At 34.5% G+C, this 23,312-nt stretch overlaps 3 protein-coding genes across 10 annotated transcripts; all 3 read left to right on the top strand.

The window, feature by feature from the left end:
- Window positions 1-302: 302 nt before the first annotated feature.
- LOC133694671 (cuscuta receptor 1-like) lies at window positions 303-4,240 on the top strand. Of its 3 annotated transcripts, XM_062116302.1 has the most exons (6): window positions 304-760; window positions 856-1,017; window positions 1,125-1,283; window positions 1,517-1,666; window positions 1,759-3,057; window positions 3,613-4,240. In XM_062116302.1, exons 1-6 carry the CDS (start codon window positions 379-381, stop codon window positions 3,957-3,959), a joined length of 2,499 nt encoding a protein of 832 aa, XP_061972286.1. In that variant the 5' UTR covers window positions 304-378; the 3' UTR covers window positions 3,960-4,240. The 3 variants fall into 3 exon arrangements, with proteins under 3 accessions (XP_061972284.1, XP_061972286.1, XP_061972285.1); XM_062116300.1 differs by having other exon boundaries at window positions 303-760; window positions 1,759-4,240; XM_062116301.1 differs by having other exon boundaries at window positions 621-760; window positions 843-1,017; window positions 1,759-4,240.
- Window positions 4,241-7,232: 2,992 nt separating this feature from the next.
- On the top strand, window positions 7,233-11,606 carry LOC133694672 (vicilin-like seed storage protein At2g18540). 3 transcript variants are annotated; one of them, XM_062116304.1, is made up of 8 exons: window positions 7,236-7,595; window positions 8,386-8,565; window positions 8,692-9,045; window positions 9,468-10,137; window positions 10,225-10,325; window positions 10,412-10,501; window positions 10,614-10,741; window positions 11,054-11,606. In XM_062116304.1, exons 2-8 carry the CDS (start codon window positions 8,422-8,424, stop codon window positions 11,196-11,198), a joined length of 1,632 nt encoding a protein of 543 aa, XP_061972288.1. In that variant the 5' UTR covers window positions 7,236-7,595; window positions 8,386-8,421; the 3' UTR covers window positions 11,199-11,606. The 3 variants fall into 3 exon arrangements, with proteins under 3 accessions (XP_061972287.1, XP_061972288.1, XP_061972289.1); XM_062116303.1 differs by having other exon boundaries at window positions 7,233-7,595; window positions 8,386-9,045; XM_062116305.1 differs by lacking the exon at window positions 7,236-7,595 and having other exon boundaries at window positions 8,381-8,518.
- A 641-nt stretch (window positions 11,607-12,247) lies between these two features.
- On the top strand, window positions 12,248-17,048 carry LOC133693656 (uncharacterized). 4 transcript variants are annotated; one of them, XM_062114916.1, is made up of 12 exons: window positions 12,248-12,392; window positions 12,761-12,853; window positions 13,463-13,627; window positions 13,708-13,832; window positions 14,041-14,162; window positions 14,273-14,355; window positions 14,442-14,600; window positions 14,921-15,070; window positions 15,591-15,773; window positions 16,147-16,241; window positions 16,337-16,434; window positions 16,789-17,048. In XM_062114916.1, exons 1-12 carry the CDS (start codon window positions 12,249-12,251, stop codon window positions 16,890-16,892), a joined length of 1,521 nt encoding a protein of 506 aa, XP_061970900.1. In that variant the 5' UTR covers window position 12,248; the 3' UTR covers window positions 16,893-17,048. The 4 variants fall into 4 exon arrangements, with proteins under 4 accessions (XP_061970900.1, XP_061970899.1, XP_061970902.1 ...); XM_062114915.1 differs by having other exon boundaries at window positions 13,460-13,627; XM_062114918.1 differs by having other exon boundaries at window positions 12,261-12,392; window positions 12,791-12,853.
- The last annotated feature ends 6,264 nt before the right edge of the window (window positions 17,049-23,312 follow it).

Genomic DNA, 23,312 nt, shown 5'->3' with positions numbered 1-23,312 from the left:
CTCGATTTATTCTAGATTTCTCAGTTAAATTTCAGCTAATATGTTACAATTTCATTCCGCATGTTCTCTTTCGCATGTTTTAAATAATGAAAATTGTTCTGTCATACACCTCTAAACACGGCAAATAATATTCTATAAAAAATAACAGATGAACGCGAGTTTTAAATATTTACTACCAAAAAAATCCAAATCATTAATAGTCCAAGTTTACTCTGAGTCAAAGTCTTCTCCAATAATACACCCAACTTTCTTCCATTCACAGTTTAGCAAAGAAAATTCAATTGAATGCACGGAGAGAGCCGAAGTGTAATATAAATAGGACCTCTTTTATTGGCCAAGTGCACATAAAAAGCAACAATATTCAAAGAATTATCTACGATGATGATGAAAAAAAAGTGGGTTTGGATGTTGCTAACATTATTGACTTCGGTTGGCGAATGGTATGGACGTCGTTGTTATGGGTGCTTGGAGGAAGAGAGAATTGGTCTCTTGGAGATCAAAGCTCTGATCGATCCAAACAGCGTTCAAGGGGAATTGAGCGACTGGATGGACAACAAAGAGGATATTGGTAATTGCTGTGAGTGGTCTGGGATCGTGTGTGATAACACTACAAGGCGAGTGATCGAACTCTCTCTTATGCGTGCAAGGGATTTCCGCTTGGGCGCTTGGGTTCTCAACGCATCTCTGTTTCTGCCTTTTGAAGAATTGCAGAGTCTTGATTTGGGAGAGACTGGATTAGTTGGTTGCTCTGAGAATGAAGGTTGGTTCAATGTCTATCTTCTTATAATCATAAAACAAATGTATATTAATGAAGTGTTTAACGTCAATTATTTTCCTTTGAGATTTCTCTTGCAGGCTTCGGAACTCTATCATCAAAACTGAGGGAACTGCATGTTCTTGACCTCAGTTATAATAAATTTTATAGTGACAGCATTTTATCATGTTTCACTGGGCTTTCATCTCTCAAGTCTTTAGATTTGTCATGGAATACGCTGACAGGATCGGCTAACTTTTATGGTAATAGCTTTAACTATTCATCTTTGAACATTTTCCTTTTTTAATCTCGTATTATTTTTCCTATGCGTTTATTTCCTTCCAATAGGCTTTCGAAAATCATCTTGCAGGTCTCAACGTCTTGTCATCAAGGTTGAAGAAACTGGAGAACCTTCACCTGAGAGGGAATCAATACAATGACAGCATTTTTTCATCTCTAACAGGATTTTCATCTCTGAAGTCTTTAGATTTGTCATACAATATGTTGTCAGGATCTACGAGCATCAACGGTAAATCTTAGATAATTTCTACCTAACCCCTTCACATGACATTCTTTTTTAGGGTTTCTTTATCATGAAAAATGAGGACTTTATATCCATTTAATAATCCATTTAAAGTTAGCTGATCAAAATTAAGACAACTAAAAATTACAAGTTGAATGGTAATTAAGACATGAAGAGATTAAAGTCAACTCTGTATCACTATCATTTTCATCGTATCTTTTGTTGTTTCTTCTTCACAGGGACTTTCTTCAATTTGACCACCCTTGAAGAATTGTATCTAGATGGTAGTTCTCTCCCATTAAACTTTCTCCATAGTATTGGAGTATTGCCTGCTCTGAAAGTTTTGTCTGCCGGTGAATGTGACCTCAGTGGCACCCTATCCACTCAAGGTAAATTAGCAACTCTTCATCTTCCTATAATTACATGATCAATGAAAGATGCTTTCAACACTATTTTGACTATTTCGAGATAAATTGTACAGGTTTGTGTGGATTGAAGAATCTAGAGCAGTTATTTCTCTATGAAAATAATCTAGAGGGTTTGCTCCCAGATTGTTTCAAAAACTTGTCATCTCTACAACTATTAGATGTTTCGAGAAATCAATTTACTGGAAATATTGCTTCTAGTCCTCTTACCAACCTCCTATCCCTTGAATTCATCTCACTATCAAATAACCACTTCCAAGTTCCAATTTCAATGAAGCCTTTTATGAACCACTCAAGACTTAGGTTTTTCTCCGGTGACAACAATAGACTAGTAAAGGAACCCATGTCCTTTCATGATTTGATTCCAAAGTTCCAACTAGTCTTTTTCAGCTTGTCAAAAAGTTCATCGGAAGCACTCAATGTAGAAACTCCCAGCTTCCTCTATAACCAACATGACTTAAGAGTCCTTGATCTCTCTCAAAACAGCTTCATTGGAATGTTCCCATCGTGGTTGCTTAAGAACAATACAAGATTGGAGCAACTATTTCTGAATGAGAACTCCTTTTTTGGTGCCTTGCAATTGCAAGATCACCCGAATCCAGATATGATCGCAATAGATATATCGAACAACAACATGCACGGTGAAATTCCAAAAAATATTTGTTTGATTTTTTCAAATATGTGGACCTTAAGGATGGCTAAGAATGGACTCACAGGTTGTATTCCTTCTTGTTTAGGAAATATTAGCTCTCTGGGAGTTTTAGATTTATCCAACAATCAATTGTCTAAGGTAGAACTAGAACAGTTTATAACATTAACGTTTCTCGAGCTTTCAAACAACAATTTGGGTGGGCAATTACCTGCCTTAATGGTCAATTCTTCTAGATTGAATTATCTCTACCTAAGCGATAACAATTTTTTGGGTCAGATATCAGATTTTCCATCACCCATAAGGACAATGTGGCATGTATTGGATTTGAGTCACAATCAATTTTCAGGCATGCTTCCAAGCTGGTTTGTCAATTTGACGCAAATCTTCGCAATTGATTTGTCCAAAAACCATTTTAATGGTCCCATTCCAGTAGAATTTTGTAAGCTTGACGAGCTTACATACTTGGACCTTTCTGAGAACAACTTGTTTGATTCTATACCGTCTTGTTTCAATCCACCACATATAACCTATGTGCATCTATCAAAAAATAGATTGAGTGGTCCATTAACATATGGATTTTATAACAGTTCTTCCCTTGTTACATTGGATCTCCGAGATAACAACTTCACCGGCTCCATCTCAAATTGGATTGGCAATCTTTCATCATTGAGCGTTCTTCTTCTGAGAGCTAATGATTTTGACGGTGAGTTTCCTGTCCAGTTATGCTTGTTAGAACAATTAAGCATTTTAGATGTTTCACAAAATCAGCTCTCTGGTCCACTACCATCCTGTTTAGGCAATCTTAGTTTCAAGGAAAGTTATGAGAAAGCATCAGTGGATTTCGGATTTCATTTTGGATCAACGCCCATAGAAAAAGCTTATTATGAATTCAACCAAACCAGAGCTCTCTTGGGAAGCAGTTATATACCCATTACTACAGAAGAAGTGATAGAATTTACAGCTAAAAGTATGTATTATGGTTACAAGGGAAAAATTCTCAGCTTCATGTCTGGTATTGATCTCTCCATCAACAAATTCTCAGGAGCAATCCCACCAGAATTGGGAAACTTAAGTGAGCTATTAGCATTAAACTTGTCACACAACAATCTCACCGGATCTATCCCTGCAACATTCTCAAACTTAAAGCAGATAGAGAGTTTGGATCTTTCTTACAACAACTTGGACGGTGTCATCCCTCATAAACTTTATGAAATAACCACACTAGAAGTTTTTAATGTGGCACATAATAACTTGTCAGGTGAAACTCCAGAGAGAAAATATCAGTTTGGGACCTTCGATGAAAGCAGTTATGAAGGAAATCCTTTTTTGTGTGGACCTCCATTGCAAAACAATTGTAGTGAAGAAGAATCACCATTGCTGCCAATGCCTAATGATGAACAAGAAGATGATGGTTTCATAGACATGAATTTTTTCTACATCAGTTTGGGTGTAGGTTACATAGTTGTGGTGATGGGGATTGCAGCAGTTCTCTACATCAATCCATATTGGCGACGTGGGTGGTTTAACTTCATCGATTACTGCATAGATACTTGTTTCAATTTTCTGCTGGCTAGTTTTTGCAAGTTCTCCAACTTTAGAAGGTAATTCAGTCTATTTTGCTTAGTGAATTTGTAATGATTGCTGCTGGGGAGTCAGTTTTTCCCTCAGAAATTGTTTGATAATCAGCTTGTGATAATTGTTGGTCGTGTATGTCTTGCTATTGGATGCTTTGTGGTGTCTTGTCTCTCAGCTCAGCCTTTCTGTTGACCCGAATTTTGGTTGAGTAGATTTATTTGTGGGCTCCTAAGTTTGTGTTGATATACTTTTTGTATTTTGTTGATTTGCTTTTTGAATTGGAACGTGGAAACTAGCTTCGTGGCATAGAATTGCTCTTTAACAGTCTGGTCAAAACTTTAATCATTTTCTAACGAGGGTTGTTTGGAAAAAGATGGTGAGGAGACCACCAGTACTTTCCAGGGAACTAGTACTTGCTAGTGTATAAAAATCAAAATGGCAAACCACAAGTCAAGCATAGACGACATTTTATGTTTAACTCAAAGTGGCAAGGAGGGATAAATAAGGCTACCAAGGGGTGCATACACGACATTTTACGCTTTAACTCAGTGTGGCCAGTTGAGCTAAATAAGGCTACCAATAGATTGTTACAGACCAACAATGGAGAAAGTGAGATATCCTACTTTTGACTATTTTATACACCCAACGTTTAAGACAGAATAGAGCTCCACAACAATAACTGATGAGAAAGTGGCTTGCAAGTAACTTAAATATTAACTCCCAGTGGCTGGTTATGGCTGGTTATGGCTGGTTATAGCTGGTTGTAGCTGTTGCCTGGTCTAAAGACCTCTATTGATTTGGAATAGTCGGTGATAGCTGGTTGTTTAGCTTGGTAGTTTAGCTTGGCAGCTCTGTTTTGTGTGGAGGCAAAGCTGCATTCTAAGGCTGTTGCTCTGTTCTTGTGGTTTTCTTGACCTCTTTCTCTTCGTTTTGTTTCTTTTGCTAAATCCGTGTGTTTTTGCAGATTTGTAACTCCTCCTTCCCGCCATCTTTTGGCGTTTTAATACATTTCACTAGTTATCAAAAACAAAATATTGACTCCCAGTCAATAAGGTCTATGCAAATTGTTCAGCGAAGTCTTAAATTGAACAAAAACAATCATTTTCATATCTTTCACAATCAACTCAATTGATGCACTGTATAGCAAGAAATATAATGTGATTTGTTAAACTAAAAACACTTAAAAAACAAATACAGTAAAACCATAAAAAAATCACAAAGTCTGAAAATTTATTGGTTGATAACTAGAGGATACACGCCAACACAACTATCAGACGTCTCTTGAAACCAGTTTACCGGAAACATTGCCTCTGGTCCTCTTACCAACCTCGTATCCCTTGAATTACTCTCACTGTCAAATAGCCAAAACGACTTAAGAGTCCTTGATCTCTCCCACAAAAAAAGTTTAGTGGAATGTTCCCATCGTGGTGGCTTAAGAACAATACAAGATTGTAGCAACTATTTCCAAGTGAGAAATCCTTTGTTGGTGCTTTTCAATTGCAAGATCATCCAAATATGGACATGACCATAATAGATATATTCAAGAACAACATGCACGGTCCAATCCCACAAAGTATTTGTTTGATCTTTTCAAATATGGAGACCTTAAAGATGGCTAAGAATGGACTCACAGGTTGTATTACTTCTTGTTTAGGAAATATTAGCTCTTTCCGAGTTTTAATTTTATCCAACAATCAATTGTCTACAATAAAACTAGAACAGTTGACAGAACTAATTTTTCTCCAGTTGTCAAGTAACAATTTGTGTGGGCAAATATCTTCCTCAGTGTTCAGTTATTCTACCCTAGATTGTTGTTGACAGTTGGAGAAACCATAATGCTATCAACTGTTACATTTTTACTGTAGACAATTGATTGTTGGATGAATCTAAATCTCCCAGAAAGCTTATTTTTCTAAACAAGAAGGAATAAAACCTGTGAGTTCATTCTTAGCCATCTTTGAAGTCCACATATTTGGAAAGATTAAACAAATATTTTTTGGAACTTGATCGCGCATGTTGTTGTTCCATATATCTGTTATGGTCATGTCTGGATTTGGGTGATCTTGCAATTGCAAAGAACCAACAAAGGAGTTCTCCATCAAAATAGTTACTCCAATCTTGTATTGTTTTTAAGCAACCACGATGGGAAAATTCCACTGAAGTTGTTGTGAGAAAGATCAAGGACTCTTTAGTTGTATTGGTTATAGAAGACGTTGGGAATTTCATCATTGAGTGCTTCCGATGTTGGACTGTTTGACAAGCTGGAAAATACTAGCTGGAACTTTGGAATCAAATTATGAAAGACAGTAGGTTATGTATCAGTCTGTTGTTCCCACTAGAAAAGAGCTTGAGTGGTTCATAAAAGGCTTCATTGAAATGGAAATTTTAAAGTTGTTGTTTGATAGTGAGAGGAATTCAAGGGATATGAGATTGGTAAGAGTACTAGAGTCAATATTTCCAGTAAACTGGTTTCCGAAACAATCTGGGAGTGAACCCTCTAGATTCCAGAGAGAACTATTGAATCATCTGCAATATCTGTAACTGCAGATTCATCCACAGCTGGAATTGTAACTGAAGATGCCATTGTAACTGAAGAGTTTGGGCCAACCTTGCAAGCTATCATCACTGATCATGGATAAGAAAAGACACTTCTTTTTTATTGCGAACTACTCGGGTAACATCCTGCATAAAGGTCAAACCAAAGATGTGTTATATTGTTTTTCGCAGCCTCTCCAACAACTTACTTATTCTGTGTTCGTTTGTGTTTGAATTCCAATTTTTGATTGGCATCGTAGATTAGGACATATATACATCCTTTCACAAATGACTTGGCCATGGCACAACACCCTGCAGATGCTGCAAATACTATAGAGATTCCCTCAAACTCAGCTCTTGTTACTAACCCACGTAGTTATACTTCCAGTACCACATCAGCTTTTACTTCACAACTTGAATGGAAAAATTCCTCCACAATTTATTGAACTTCACTTTCTAACAGTTTTTAATGGGCGAAATTTTATGTTAGTTAGAGAATAATTAGTTGTATTTTATTAGTTATTTTTGGATTTATTTAAAAATAAATATAAAAGAGAAAATAATATTTATAATACTTATATCTATATCTTTCTTTAATATAGATATGCACATATAAATAATATGATATCACTAACAAATTATTATAGAGATCACATTAAAAAAATCTAGAATAAAGGAATTAATTAATTAATTAAAAGAAAAGTATACAACCAATCCAACAAAGTACAACAAATCAATTAAAAAATACAGGGACCAAATAACCCAACAAACTGCAAGGCAGCTGAGCTTGGTCTGTATATGTAAGAAGGGTGACCATAGACAAAAGCACAAACACAGAGAACTGTGGTATGTCATACAAAGATGAGGATGTTAAAGAGTCTTTCACCATGTTATCGTCTTTTACATCACTACCATTATCTTACCTTAACTAAGACCCACCATCACCACCACCTCCTTTCTCTATCCAATCACCTACCTCCACCTGGCTAACCATCATACCCGTACCCGTTAACCCTCCAAAAATCCAATCCTTAACCACTTTTGCAGATACCCTCTTCCCTATCTCTCTTGATGGTTGTTTTAAGACGGTGATTCAAGGGTTTTCAGGCATTGTGGTCGCGACCCAGATAGGTAAATTGCTTGTTCTCGGTCTTTATGTAGTTTCTTACGTGTTTTTAGAGGATTTGCGTTTGGGTTTCTTGATTTGTTTTGTGGGTGTTTGCTTCAAAGAATCTGCACTTCTTTCGGTTTTCTTGGCTGATTTCGTTTCTATGAATCTGGATTTGTGTCTGTTTTGGTGGGTTAATGTTGGATAGGGTGAATCTGTGATTGAATGGTGATGTTAATTTGGCCTTGTCGAGCTGGTTTATGCATCAAAATGGCAATTTTTAATGACTTTGAATTTTTTCTTTTTGTGTATTGTTTGATGTATAGGTTCTTTTCCAATTGTCTTGCAGGGAACTGTGGTGTTGATTTCTTTTTGTTCATGAATAAGTACCTAACACTGTCTAATGTGTTAATTGTTGTTACATAGCTATCTGTGTTAAAAAAAATATTGCTGGTAGAATCCACAATCTATAAATGAAATTAAGTTTTTTCTTTTTCGGTTTAGGCGACAAAGTTTATGTGACTTATAGCATTCACTTTCTCAATTATCAGACAGGTATTTGCTGCTATATTGTACCCTTTCCAATTGATTAGTATGAAGTAAATGAGAATCTGTTCTGTGGTTATTGTATCGATGCGAATTGGGTTGCGACTTGTTTTTTGTGTTGTGTTATGTGGGACTTCCTTCACTGTCTGGCATGAGTTGCTCCTTGCAGTTTTGTGCCTAATCTGCTCAGTTGTGATGCAATTAAGAAACTTTACCTTGAAAAGTTTGTGTTTCTCATGACTTATTTCAACTTCCTCTCTCTGACAGATAACAGCAGAACTAGGCTTCTGCCTCCTTACTTTTATGGAGGGTTTTGGGTTTAGTGATGCAAGCAGTGCTGTCAGGAAGAAGAGGAGTAATACATCCCGTCGACCTCGGAATGAATCGCATGCGCCTTCAGGTTACATTGATGTTACATCCTTATCATCCACACCACCTTCAGAAACTGTAAGCAAAGTGTCAAGTGATGAAAATAATGATCATGGTTCAATTTTGCGAAAGAAAAAAGTCAGTTTGATTCTATGCAATTCAAGAGCTTCATCTTCTAACCTTGATGACTGTGAATCTGCCCAGCATATGATGAAGAATGAAGATGGAGGATTTGGAGAATTCGATGAAGCTTCCAATAATGGTTCTTTTCGAGGAAGTAGTGAGCGAAGGCACAGTGGAGTTGATTCTAGAAGGTTGAACCAAGGTGTCCTTGCCCCAGCTAATTGGAAAAGCACAAGTAGTAGCTTGGGCCATGTTGGAGGTTTTTCAGATGGAGTAGGAAATGAAAGTAAAGTGAAAAAAGTTAAGCTAAAAGTTGGTGGTATCACACGTACTATTACTGCAAAGTCTGCATCTGATGGCGCATCTGCCTTTGCTGTTGGGTCTTCTTCTTCAAAATCTTCTCGCTTCCCAGATCCCCGGCAGAAGACAGTTGAGGTACTTCCCATCAAAATTTATTGTCTGGTATGCTGTCATCTGCATTAGGTTTTGATGGTCATATCCATATAGATCATCGGCATGTATTACATATAGAAGGAGAAATGTTACATGTAGTGATCATTTAAATTCAGAATATTAATTTTGGGCATCTTGCTATTCTTAGATGCAGGGACTGTAAGACTGTAAATTAGCTGCTTTCTAGTGGCAAATCCTTTCACTCCAACTAGATAAAACAGAATCACATAAGAATTTCTCATTTGTTACAAATTCCTCAAACTTTTCAGTTTTCAATTCATGTTTAGAAATTCTTGTTCATGTATTTACTCCTTATTTGGCCCAGCAGACAGTGTTTTGCTGTGCCTTCTAATGACTGATAATTATTTAAGCACCACTAGTTACAGCTAACATCCTTCTTGCAGGAGAATTTGGACAACAGCCATTCCTTTACTTCAGGTAAGGGAAGGGGTTTGCAAGGAGTCCCAAGGAAGGATTTCTCTAGAAGTGGTCTAAATGATGGGAAAGCAGATGGTATGAGAGGTGAGAATCTGTCTTCAAAGCAAACTGATCAGTCTGAGCCAGTTCGTAAGAGTAAGCGGCTCCCTAAGAAACGCCTATTAGATGGAGTTCTTGACGATGGAGCTGAGGATGATGATGAGATTCAGTTCCTTGAAAAAGTCAAGACATCGAAGATCAGCACTAATCATGGTGCAGGGTTTGAAGATGAAGAGGGAGGAAGCAGGAAACAGCGGAAGATATTGAGAGTATTGAAGAGAAATGTTGATGGTCTGAATGATGTAGATGCTGGAGTTCATGGCTCAACTAGGTTTGGCAAGGAGGGTAAGAAATCTAAATCAGGGAGAGTATCTGATGATACTGATTATGTGGAAGATGAAGATCTGGACTCGGATGGTGACCCTACATTGAAGAGGAAGAAGCCAAGAAAAGAGTTAGCTGATCTATCAGCAGACTCTAAGAAGGAAATGACAGTCACTACCCGTCAACGAGCACTTCAAACTGGCAAAGATGTCTCCTCTGGTCTTGCTAGTTTGATAGAGTTCCCAAATGGGTTACCTCCAGCTCCTCCTAAAAGTTAGTTATTGTTTTTGCTTTTGAGATCCCCCAATTGTACATTTGTGGAATTTCCCAGATTTATTTTCCTGGTTATTTTGGCAACAGAGCAAAAGGAGAAACTCTCTGAAGTAGAGCAGCAATTGAAGAGAGCCGAGGCTCTTCAAAGACGTAGGATGCAAGTTGAAAAGGCAAATAGGGAATCTGAGGTTTGCCCTGTTAATATGTATTTTTTTTTCTTAATTGCAAAGATGCTAGAGAGAATCCATGCATTAACATTGACTGAAAATCTTAGGCGGAGGCAATAAGAAAAATACTGGGCCAAGATTCCACTAGGAAGAAGCGTGAAGATAAACTGAAGAAACGACAAGAAGAAATGGCACAGGTAATATATAGAGAATTTGTGAGGATTCTCTGCTCATCATTTCCCCCTTCAACTTGCCTCCTTGTGCAGTTGAGTTTTTGTGTTAACATTGGTGCATTTTAATTCTGTTCAGGAGAAAGCTACAAACGCCATGGTACTTGCATCAGACCATGTTAGGTGGGTCATAGGTCCAGCAGGAACAACTGTAACATTCCCAACTGAAATGGGCTTGCCAAGTATATTCGACTCCAAGCCTTGCAGGTACAAGTTCCCTGGTTTTGTTCCTGTAAAGACCCTTTTTAAGTTAATTTTAAAACTGATTTTGCTCCCTCGGTGATTTCACACGAGGCAATGTGATGTGTTAAGAATTTTTCTTTTAGATGCATGTTCTGATATGATTCAGAAAGTTCCTTTAACTGGGATGCTCATCCACCATATATTTTATAGCAACAACTTCACTAGATTGTGTTCCAGCACAACTTGTATTGGCTATTTTCCACATCTGCTATCTAGGCATGCTTTTTTCGCAGCTTCACAGCTGATGATTTTGTTTTGTTTTCATATGGATTTCAGTTACCCTCCTCCCCGGGAGAAATGTGCTGCTCCATCTTGTACAAATCCATACAAGTATCGGGATTCCAAGTCAAAACTACCCCTTTGTAGTCTCCATTGCTACAAGACGATTCATGAGAAGATGCAACCTCTTACTGCATGTTAGGATCAAGATCCACCTGCATGCAACTACTAGTATAGGAACTTAACAAGTACATGCATTCCTGCACCATTATATGCAGTCTCTAGTAAGAGTTGGGGTCGATGGCATGGGTAAAGCGATTATCATCATCATATCACCACATCACCCTAGCGGATTGGACCATGGAGAAATTGTTGCTATAGTCACATATAATTGTAATATTTTGCAATGTTCTCTATCTATATAACATTTTAGTTTTCATGGAATTGTTTTATCCATCATGGGAATAGTTTTCATATAATTGGATTCCTGTTTCTTTTTTTTTCCTTCTCTTTTTTAATGATATCAATCATTGTTGATGAAGAGATCTTGTATAAACACTTATTACATCACAAAGATTCTATCTAGATCCTAAGAGCATGCTTGGTTGTCTGTTGTGGTGTTAGTAAAATTTCCATTAAAGATATGAATTAGTAAAATCATTCAAATTGAAACTTTTATTAAAGAAATAATTTTAAAACTTTCTTTAAGAAACTAAATATATAAAAAAACGAATTCTTTCTTTGCTTTGGAAAAACACACTAGCATCATAAAAATATAATTAAAAAAAAACAATAATCAAATAGCTTAATTTTTAAAATCCTAGCCCATCACTTTTTAAAAGTAAAATGGTACAAGCTAGAAAAATAGCAAGTTAAATAAGCTTTTAACCATTTCATTTCCTTCAAATTTAGATGTTAAACGAAGAGATGACCTAATAAATATAATTCACTACTCCTTTTTTTTTATATAGTACAATATCCAGTTGAGCTATCTGTTTACACTATAGCTTAATTATAAACCTATGATAAATATAGATATTGTAATTTTAATGATAAATTAATAAGACTTTATATCATAGATTTATAATTATGATGTAGTGTGGATGAATAAAACTCAAGCTAACTTAATTCTAGATGAGAAAAGAGAAAGGAAATGACTTATTTAATTAAAGAATGATAAGTAGGAGGGTCATTTTAAGAAAATTAATTGATGGAGGGCCACGTTTCAAACATTACAAAAGTAGAGGTACTTATGAGCTTTTTAACCAGTGTTCTCCAGCACCAAAACCCGTCTGGTTCCCGTAAATCCTTCCCTCTTAACTCTTCCAGAAACTTCACTCCCTCTCTCACAGCCATGGCTAGGGCTCCAGGCAAGCATGGACGTGATCAAGCCCTGGTACATTTCTTTTCACTTATGGTTTTTTTTTTTTTTTTTTACTTTCGTAACCCTGTTTGTTTACCAAGAAAACTGTAATAAGCAAGAAAATGGAAGAAACTGAAAGCTTTAGTCTTTTCAATCATTTCCCTTTCAAAACTTCATCTTCACTATCCTTTTGCTTTAGATTATCTTTTCTATGTGTTTATTCTTTGTGCTCTCCGATTATCATTTCTAAAAATCAAGTCTTTGTGCATGCTTCTTCTTCTTCTTCTTCTTCTTCTTCTTCTTCTTTTAGAAATGGAAGCTTTTGTTAAATGGGATTGTATTTAATAAGGGATTTTATTTATTTATATGTATTTGGGGTGAAAACCCATTTTTGTTTCCAGGATTTCCAGGGGTTTTTGAATGATTTGCAGGACTGGGAACTTCTTAAGGATACTGATAAAAAGATGAAGAAGAAGTCACGAGCTTCTGATGTGGTAAAGTTTCAATTTTGATTATGGTTTCAGTTGCTTTCAACGCTTTTTTGTGTAATATTGGAAATGAGAAATGGGTTGTTGAAAAAAAACCATCTTTATTATGAGATGCTTGTAGCTTGGATAAGAGACTTCAATGTAGCATTTGCATGTTGCTTTTTTAACTTTAGCTTGCTGTTTTAGGTGGCTCAGTGAGTTATGCATGTGTCTTGCGGGTTTATGTTTCTGATGGCTGCTTTACAGAATTTATTGGTTTGCTTTTAGAATGAAATTACGTGGAACAATTAATTTGTTCTTGGTTTCTTTTAGTGTGGAAATTGAGAGGAGGTGTTGGGACTAGCAAGTTTGAATAATCCAATGCTTAATTTTGGATAGTTCTTGTCTGAATGGAAACTTGAATGGTGATTGTCAACATTCTTGTGCATTTTCAGTAAGCTATAGTGGTGCTCAATTAGGAGCATTGTTCAGTAAACTAGATGTTTAAATATGCTCTTATTTCCATATGAAAAGTCATGGCATACCTGTGTGTTTGCACCCACACGCATGTTTAGAGTAATTATATGGGCTATGATAGTTGCTTGCTGAATTATCAATTTTTCGTGTATTCAGAAGATTGGTGAGGATGGAAGATCAAAAGGAAAAACTTCTGCTGCTGATTCTTCTAGAAGTGGTTCAGGACAGTATGATTACTCAAGGAACTTTGGTGCAATCAATCGTCTATCAAGTAGTTTTACAACTGATGAGATTACTGTGGATGCTACCACAGAGAAAGAATTGGTATGAACTTTCCTGCGATAGCGCTTAAAAAAGATTCATAATGGATTGTGATGCTAAGTTTGCAATTTTTAAATTTACAGGGAAATGAATATTTTAAGCAGAAGAAGTTTAATGAAGCTATTGAGTGTTATTCAAGAAGCATAGCCTTGTCACCAACAGCTGTAGCCTATGCAAATAGGGCAATGGCATATCTCAAAATCAAAAGGCAAGTTTTCCCTGTCAGATTTTGTTAGATTGTTAGGTATTGTGCAGAGTTCTTGTTGCCTAATGCAATATAAGTTCACAACTTATGATAACTAGAAGGTGTTTAATCATCTTCATTTCATCTTGTCATCTAGAGGTTGTTTTACTGCCTGTGAATATATTTTTCATGAATATGACAGTTTTTTTTTAATTCATTTTCTTTTGTTCAGATTTCGAGAGGCTGAAGATGACTGTACAGAGGCTTTGAATCTAGATGATCGCTACATAAAAGCGTATTCACGCAGAGCAACAGCTAGAAATGAATTGGGGAAACTTAAAGAATCCATCGAGGGTGTGTTAACTCAAACTTATATGTTGGTCTTCTCTGAATATCTAGTGCTTGAATCTTTTTGGTATAGTTTTTTGATGACTGTATGATTTAATGTATATAGCTTACTACAGATTCTGAATTTGCTTTGAAGTTGGAGCCTAATAACCAGGAAATCAAGAAACAGTATGCTGAAGTCAAATCTTTGTATGAGAAGGCAAGTGACTCTATCTTATGTTGGTATTCTGGCTGTTACATTTCATTGATACAACTCTCTGTAACTATTGCTATTAATTTTCACAGGAAATTCTCCAGAAAGCATCTGGCGCTCTCAGAAGCTCTTTACAAGGAACACAAAAAGGAGGAAGGTCAGAAGCAAGTGTAAATGGACATGCAGTGCAACCAGTCTCGATTGCCACTCAAAAGACTGGGGTCTCTGCATCTAAAAAGGATAACACCAAGGTAGAAATAAGAGATCTGCCCTCAACTTCTGAGTAATGCTCCATGTGAATTTAAGTTGTTCTTATACACCCTACCCCAAATGCCTCCCCACTATAAACCAACCCACCCACCCTCATCATTGTCCCATAGCAAATTCAGTAGATGTTCTAGTCTAGACATATGTTCCATGTCTCAATTTTTGTTTTTGTTACTTGGAAGTTGGAACAAGAGGTAGCGTTGTTTTATGAGCATCAACAAAATGATTGGAAGTTTTTCACATTTGACTCCCTTTTATCTATGTCTAGGAAACATTTGTTTGAACTTCTAGATTTTCATGGCAGGAGAATGATGGAAACAATCTTGTGAAGAAATCAGTGCATGTGAAAGAATTAAGGAACAAAGGCACAGGTGCTGGAAGCAAATCTGATGGTCATGTAGGCAATGATTCTCCTGCAAATGCCCCTCCAAGTTCCAGTGTAGAGAGTGTCCAGGTTTAGCTTCGCATCCTTGCATGACTATCCTTTTTTTTTTTTTTACAAAGATGGAAAATAGAATTATTAAAGGCAATATCCTGTGTAAAAGTAAACTGATATCTTGCATCTTTGCAGTCTATCCTCTTTTATTCTTATTTTTTCTTGAACCCCTAGATGCATATACTTGGCTTGTGAGTTAATGCCAGGGACAAAGCACATATTACCATCTGTCCCCATTAGACTGTGTTGTCACCCATGCTATGTATTCAGGGCTTTTACCGAATTCATTTATCGGTATCTTTCTGCAAATAGCCAGTAAAATTGGGACTTTTCATTTATGTGCACTTAAATTGCATTAGATTAAAACATAACTGGCACCATTCTTTGCAGATTTCATGTACCACTTGAGAGGATTCGCTCCTGTTATGGGAAGATAAATTCATCCTGCTAGCTCTGAGCTTCACTTTGGGCTACTTTATACAGCTTTGCATCTGTAATTGCTGTTTCTGGTGATTATATTTCATTTACTGTTTTGCAGAAAAATAATAGAACTCAAAGACAAGAGCTGAAGACCTCAGTAATAGAACTTGCTTCTCAAGCAGCTTCTCGTGCCATGGCTGAAGCTGCAAAAAACATTACTCCTCCAAACTCGGCTTATCAATTTGAGGTTTCTTGGCGAGGCTTTTCTGGTGATCGTGCACTCCAGGCTCACCTCTTGAAGGTTTTTGTTTTAGTTTAAATCATTAGCTTTTCTTTTTGGATAAAGGACGAGCTCAGAAAATAAATCTTAACATGCATGCAAAAAAATTGGCCTTTCTCTGTGATGGTAAATTGAGATTGTCAAGCACAGTTACCGCATGAGATGTCTTTTTTTTTTTGGAGTCTCCAGTAGCATCATGATGATGAAAAAACAATAGATATGCTGCTGCTACTTCCTTTCATTAAATTATATATTCAAGAAGTTTAGTCATTGCCTCTTAATAAATGAGTAGATGCTGTAAGTATTTGATCGGGGCAGTAACATTTATGCCAATGTTTGCCATCCAAGATGGTACATCCACTTGACCGCTCAATGTTTTCTTTACTTGAATTAGGTTACTTCTCCAAGTGCATTGCCTCAGATATTTAAAAATGCGCTGTCTGTTCCTATTCTAATCGACATCATCAAGTGTGTGGCCTCCTTCTTCATGTAAGTGGAGTTCTTCTGTTCATGTTCGGCATGTTTGGCTTTGTGTTTGGGTTAATTGAAGTTTTTATCTCTCTTCTGGTTTGTTCCTCTGATAGCGATGACATGGTTTTGGCTGTCAAATATCTGGAGAACCTGACCAAAGTCCCAAGATTTGACATGCTTATCATGTGTCTTTCATCTAAAGACACGTCTGGTATGCTTTTGTAATGCACCTTTGCAGATTTTAGAAAGCCTTGAGATGACACTTAATCAAATATGTTCCATTTGTCAGGTTTAGCCTTCTAATGTTTAACCACTTATTGACTAAATTTGATGTCTTGTCTGTGTTTAATTTTTTGGATGGCACATGGAGTTTCTGATTGTGCACATGGTACACTATAAATTCCTTTACAACACGTATCAGTTCAAGCAATTGTCTTGTATGAACCACATAATAACATGCAAAGTTGCCTTGTATGGATCTATCATATATTGAACATAATTTTCAAGCTCAACTATTGAGATTAGTATGGATTTATGTGCACTGACTTAATTACCATCTGAGCAGATCTTCTCAAGATGTGGGATGGAATCTTCTGTAGTGCATCAACGCCAATTGAATATGCTGAGATTCTTGACAACTTACGATCAAAATACTGTCCGAAATGTTGACAGGCTTATAACATAGAGAGTTTTTAGTATAAATTTGGAAAACTTTATACAAGCTCCGGTGCCTCATCCGTTTATTTCATCTTTTGATCCGGAAGGAGTTTTTGAATGTTTGAACTACTGTCGTGAATTCTTGATTGTATAAATTTTTTTGATCTAGATGTCTCAACGTTGAAGGTAGGTGGCTTCTTAGGCAGCCAGAAGAAGCCTCGCTGCCATTGCCAGGTTTCCTTTATTCACCAGACTTTGAAGTTGCATCGGATTTCGGTTGTGATATAAGAGAATTTCAATAGACCAACTTGAACTCTATCCAGAGAGACAACAAAGATGAGCTCTGATTCTTTCTTGAGAGAAAAGAAAAGGAAAAGGAAAAGGACCTCCTGCACAATTGTCTCCATTGATATCAAAATATAGTTATGAAAGCAAAAGGTTGAACTAAAAATATCTTTATTGTTAAAACTAAATTTAGAACCAGATTGGTATCGAATTTATGTTGGGAGATCAAAAATTCTAAATAATTCTCACCATGTCTGAGAAATTCTATGGTATTTGGGCTATAATTTATCAATGATTATAATATAAAAGGAGAGACATATAAGGAGAAAAATATAAAAGAATGAATCGAAAAATAATAATTTTCAGTAAGAAGTGATATATTCTTATCATTTGTTTTTGTTTCTCTCGCCGTAATGTAATATTTTTCAATTTTTTTTATTTGAAATTTATTAAAATAATGTTTTTAATGAATTATTTTATTAAAATAAAATAGTTTGGCTGCAAGAGCATCATTTTCTCTCATGCTTGTTACGGCGAAAGGTCCAAATATTGCCACAAATTTATTGGTCTCAACTGTCTAAAACAAACTACTGGGGAGAAGGAGATTGAACCCGGTTTGAGGGAGTCTTGAATGTCTGGCCCATTCTACCATTGATATTTTTCCTTGATATTGACCATTCTCTTACAAGTACATAAAGAGAGCTGGCCTCTCTTCTTCTTTTTTTAATGTCAAAATATATGAAAGAAAATGTGTTTTTTTATAATGACTATCATAAATTTAATGCATGCACTGTGCGTATAATTAAGAAGATGCATGCACTGCACTTGAGGTTGTGGCCAGTAATGGAAGAGACTTCTTCTCTATCTGTGTTCAAGTTTTATTGTATATGTTTGTTATCCCGTAATGTTTTAAATGTTTATTGGATTTATAGGATATATTTAATGAGTCAGGAATTAATTGTAGTATGTATAAACTGACCCGAATATTTTAACTATTTAAAAAAGAAAAGGAAGAAGAAAATGATGATGAGAAGGATAATAATAAAGATACTTGCAGATCTTGTTGCTGATTTTTTTTGACCCGAGATTCATTGAACATAAAAAGGCATGTGATGCTAATTAATGAGATAGATTAAGACTTCTAACCAATTCCTTTTCTTTTAAATTATAATTAAAAATAAAAAATTATTTCAAATTAACACTTTTTTTAACTTGCTTGGAAGACTTGTTTATACATGGCAAAGGCAAAGGCATGTCAAACCCCACTGCAACAGTGTATAGTCGGATCACGATAGAGCCCTTTAACACATGGTTAATTATGGGTTTTATTAGAAGTTGATTCGGATTTATAAATTTTTTTAAAAAAAGATCTAAATAATGTTTTTTGTCCCGAGTAAGTTAGCTAGGTTTAAAAACAATGCATGTTATTCACTAGGGACGGTCAAAACTTGGTGTTATGGACGTAGTATTGTCTCGAGTTTTTCTCATAGCTTCGCTCAATGTCTCTATTGGTTTTTAGTCTTTGTAAGCTTGTATTTGTAGTACTGTTGCATGGCCACAATTTTGTACAGTTCTCTCCCGTGTGGTGGGGCAAATTTGGAGCACCCAACTCATATTCCAGGTGTTATTGTACTTATGATGATATATCTATAATGCATGGATTCATATGATCCAGGAGGAGGTCCATTCATTTGATCTAGAGTCCCTTTCCTCTTTATCTAATTAAGTTTCTCAAATAATTGATTGAGAGATTATATATATATATATATATATATATATATATATATATATATATATCCCTTACCATTGGATATAAGGCCATGTAGGTTTTATGATGTCTCCCACTTTTTTCAGCAGCTAATTTGCTGATCGATCCCACAGATTACTATTTACTACTGCTCTGTGACCAGAATAATCCTCTCTTTTATCTCTTTGGTAACGGTTGCATTTCGTTTATTTCTGTTTTTTTTAAGGCTTTAAATTCATCTTCATCTCAAGAAATTATTAAATTTTTAATCAAAATACACTTTTAAAATCACTATACACCACAATACCAAATATACACAAATGTTTTTATAAGATACAAAACTATTGTATATTAATTAATGTAATTAGTACAAATCTATTAATCAGAGTAATTAATATAAGTCAATTTGGTAACCATCACTTGGGACTTAACTTTGATTGAGTTTCATTTTAAATAGGGTAAAAGTTGATTGCGTCAAGACCTTAGTAACATTTCATTTGATTTAAAAATTAATGTTGTTTTAATTTTTTTAAACGATATTGTTTTAGATTAATTCAAGTCAACTTGAATTACTCAATTCAAGATTAGATTTAACAACTTTAATATTAATAAAATAAGTGATAAATCAATAGAAGTTAATTCTTGTAGAAATTTTAAGTTCTAGCCATTAAATTGTATTATCAAATAATTATAGTATTTTTCTTCACTAAAATCATCAGCATCTTTTCTAAGTGGATGCTGCATCATCTTTTTAAAAACTTTCCTTTTCTATAAATTGTCTTCAATAATTGCAAGAAGCAACCACCAGCATGGAACATGAGTGCTAGTGATTGTGTCGGGGTTCCCATGAGACAAATGTCAAGGCAGTATTTGAGATATGTATATGATTGGTTTTATTTTTTCTTGAATGATTTTTTTTCATGAGTTATGATTGATCAGTTAGGTTTCATGTTTCGGTAATTTTCGTGTTTTTAAAGGGTTTTTTAATTTATTTTTTATTTATAAAATATTAAATTAATAATTTTTTATATTTTCTGATAAAAAATATTTTATACCATAGTAGTAAACCCGCTCAAAATTAATTACACTGTATGAGAACTCAAGAAATGTAACTGGTGAGAAAAGGACAAGCATGGGGATGGCAAGGAAGTAGATTGATTATGAAATTTGAACTTCTTCTCGAGTAGTTATCTTCATGAAAGCTCTGATTAAGGAACTTAATTGAGATGTTTTCCTTCCACTGTGTTTGAATCTCAGCATGCTGAATTTTTCAATTTTGATTATGAATTAATTTATCGGCTTCATATATATGATGTTATTCTCAAAAACTTTCTTCACATGTGAAATTTTATAGCAATTAATATTTTTTAAAAAAGTTTTGGTTTTATGTTATTTTTATTTCTAGAATGCATGAAAAACCTATTAAGATATTTTTTTTAAATAAAAAAATATTTTTAAAACACAAAAATAAATAACATTTTAATAACTTTGATTTTTCTTAAATCCTTAAAATAAATTTATGGCATAAACAAGTGCAATCAAAGTATATTTTTTTTCAACCAGGAGGTGATTTAGTGATAAAAAATTGGGACTAAAGGATTTGCTTACTTTATGGTCTCAAGTTCGAACCATGTAGTTGCTCATATGATGGCTATTAAAGACTTATATAATTGTTAATTTCAGAACTCGTGAAATTAATTAAAATACACGTAAATTAACCCAAATACTTATATTAATAAAAAAAAAATTATTTTCAAGAAAGTTGGTAAAGATAAAAGTAGCAAGAATCTGAAACTGGTAAAGTGCCAAGTTAACTGGAGATTAATAATGATATGTTGACTGTCTTATTAGGCTGGAAGAAAGGCACATTATTATTTATATCCTAAAAAGTGAGGAATTCTTATCTTCATCCTTTTCGATCAAGCGATCATTCATCGTATTCCACCTGATTTCAGAGTGTCTTTGATCTATACAATATTGTTCTTGAGACCTGGCTAAGAATCTTAGGCTTTGAACATTAATTCTTTATTTCTATACACCAATTACAAATAATCTCATGCATGTAACCATAAGTTTATTGAAGTGAAAGTATTAAAAATAATTTTTGATATTAATATATTAAAATTATAAAAAAAAATTATTTTTTTATTAATATAATTTGAAACGCAATTCTAAACCGCACAAAAAGTAGCCACTCAATCCTCAATTCAAGCGAGAACAGCAATAAAATATAACATTTACTAAAAAAAACTCACTATAAATTATTAATATTTGTGGAAAGCCATGTTCAAATTAACTGTGCACCACAGCCACCTTGTTAAAATAAACAAATCTACTCTTTCGAGTCAAAGATTTGCCTTAATTATCTCTCCCACTTTGCAGATACTGCTAATCATATTCTTTGTTGCTTAATGATTTATAGCTTGAATCCACCAAACTTGTTGTTTTATGATGGTATCTTTCTTCATTAATCAGGGGAAGCGACAAGTTCTTGGTTGCTGAAAAAGGGATTTTCAAACCAATTCAAGATAGAATTTGATGAGGATTTGAATAATCTGACTTGACCAATTTGAGCTCTTTACAGCCAGTTCAGCATCATTCTTTTTTTTTATTTTATTTAACCAGTTGAATCACTTTTTTCTCTCTCTCTCTGGGAATAACCAGCATTATTTTAACGAATGTTCTAATCAAATTGTTTTTGGTTGAGCAAAATAAGCATGATCATAACTTTGATGTAGGAAATTCAATATATAGCTGAAGATGGGCAGGGAAGAAATTAACCAGCAAGTTGGCTAGCAACAAAACTATAAGAAGGTTAAAAGCAAGAACCTGAAGGATGACCCCACTGCACACCATCTCTGGCATGACCCAATAATGGAGCTCATGGCCTCAAACGAGGGTGGAAACAGTAGAGCATGGTACCCAAACTGTACGAAATCACTGTGCCACACCTGCTCTTGAAACCCACAAAATTCAATTTCTTTTAGCCATTGAAGAGAATTCGAGTTCTGTCAAATTTGAATATGCCGGCCACAGTTTGACCTGCCCACTGCTACTGGGACGATAGAGAGACACGTTTGTCATCTGTAAACACGGGAGCTGCTTCACCATTATCATTGTACTGTTACTCCCCGTACCGTGTCAACAACGTGCAACCAACTGCATCAATCATTTCTCTATAACTAAGTTATACTCCAGTCTTTTTTTTGTCTAAGAAACAGATGATTTATTCTCTGATTGCTTTTATGTTTTTTAAAAAATTTATTTTTATTTTTATTTTTTTACTTAAAATTAATATTTTTTACTATTTTTAGATAATTTTGATATATTAATGTTAAAAATAATTTAAAAAAAATAAAAAAATATTTTTTAAAATATTTTTTAACAAAAAATAATTTAAAAAATAACTACTATCATACTAACAAATATTCCCATGATTCCTTTAATTTTGAAACTTAGTCCTTTTATAATTTCTTTAGTGGAACAAATCATGGTGTTTTCTCTTCTCATCTTGCTTGGTGCAGAAGAAACCATAATAACATATGAGGTATTTGCATGGTTAAATTATTAGTTTTGATACAATAAACTCTTTTTATTATTTTATCTATATTTTTAAGCTCTGGCTCGGTAGAAACAACATAAAAAATTCATAAAATTCTTTGGATAGGGTCACCATAAAAATTGTAATTTAAAATTTATTATTGAATATATTCTCTTCAAATATTTTTTCCCTCTGAAAAGTTTACAACCCCTTAAATAAATCAAAAAACTAAAAAAATCAGAAAATAAAATAAAAATCCTTAACAAACTAGAAAAAAAGAAGAGAAAAAGTAACAAAACTAGCCTAAAAAGCATATTCTGAACCTAATTTGAAAGTTATAATTCTTGACAAAATTTAAACATGATATAATAATCAAATAAAAAACTATGAATTTTTTTATTATGTCGATCATTCTGCAACCTATGTCTCTAATTGAGCTTAATTAATCCTATTCAATATATTTATAAATATCCCTATAAAATTATCCATATAGTCCAGCGATTTATAGCTATCCAAGTATAACTATTTGCACAAGAGAGAAGTGGATGTGGTAATTCTCTTCTTTTAGGAGTTTAAAACACTGAAGGTATCCTGAGGTTTTTTACAAAATTTAAGAGATCAACGAGTTAAGAAGTCAATTAATAACTTTTGAAACAAAAGGGACTGAATTGTTTTTTTTCTAAAAATATAGGGACTGAATAAATAGTTAAACTTTTCTTTTAATTTAATACATGTGAACTTTTTCAGCTATCACCTCTCTCTACTCTCCAGTCACTGCTACTTCTACTCACTGTTTTCTGTCTTTGTATGTGTGTGGTCTCCACTTTATCCTAGGTCTTCTTGGAAAAAAAAGGTCTGG

This window comes from Populus nigra, chromosome 5 (genome assembly GCF_951802175.1).
Source record: "Populus nigra chromosome 5, ddPopNigr1.1, whole genome shotgun sequence".
NCBI lineage: Eukaryota > Viridiplantae > Streptophyta > Magnoliopsida > Malpighiales > Salicaceae > Populus > Populus nigra.
This window is presented reverse-complemented; position numbering and strand designations above follow the sequence as displayed.

Excerpts from the sequence above, each read along its gene's own strand:
- LOC133694671 (XM_062116300.1), top strand. The coding sequence starts at position 379 with ATGATGATGAAAAAAAAGTGGGTTTGGATGTTGCTAACATTATTGACT. Across the intron at positions 761-855 it reads TGGTTGCTCTGAGAATGAAG|GCTTCGGAACTCTATCATCA; the intron begins GTTGGTTCAATG and ends TTTCTCTTGCAG. Across the intron at positions 1,018-1,124 it reads AGGATCGGCTAACTTTTATG|GTCTCAACGTCTTGTCATCA; the intron begins GTAATAGCTTTA and ends ATCATCTTGCAG.
- LOC133694672 (XM_062116303.1), top strand. The coding sequence starts at position 8,422 with ATGGAGGGTTTTGGGTTTAGTGATGCAAGCAGTGCTGTCAGGAAGAAG. Across the intron at positions 9,046-9,467 it reads CCCGGCAGAAGACAGTTGAG|GAGAATTTGGACAACAGCCA; the intron begins GTACTTCCCATC and ends TCCTTCTTGCAG. Across the intron at positions 10,138-10,224 it reads ACCTCCAGCTCCTCCTAAAA|AGCAAAAGGAGAAACTCTCT; the intron begins GTTAGTTATTGT and ends TTTTGGCAACAG.
- LOC133693656 (XM_062114915.1), top strand. The coding sequence starts at position 12,249 with ATGAGCTTTTTAACCAGTGTTCTCCAGCACCAAAACCCGTCTGGTTCC. Across the intron at positions 14,601-14,920 it reads CTAAAAAGGATAACACCAAG|GAGAATGATGGAAACAATCT; the intron begins GTAGAAATAAGA and ends TTTTCATGGCAG. Across the intron at positions 16,435-16,788 it reads TTCATCTAAAGACACGTCTG|ATCTTCTCAAGATGTGGGAT; the intron begins GTATGCTTTTGT and ends CCATCTGAGCAG.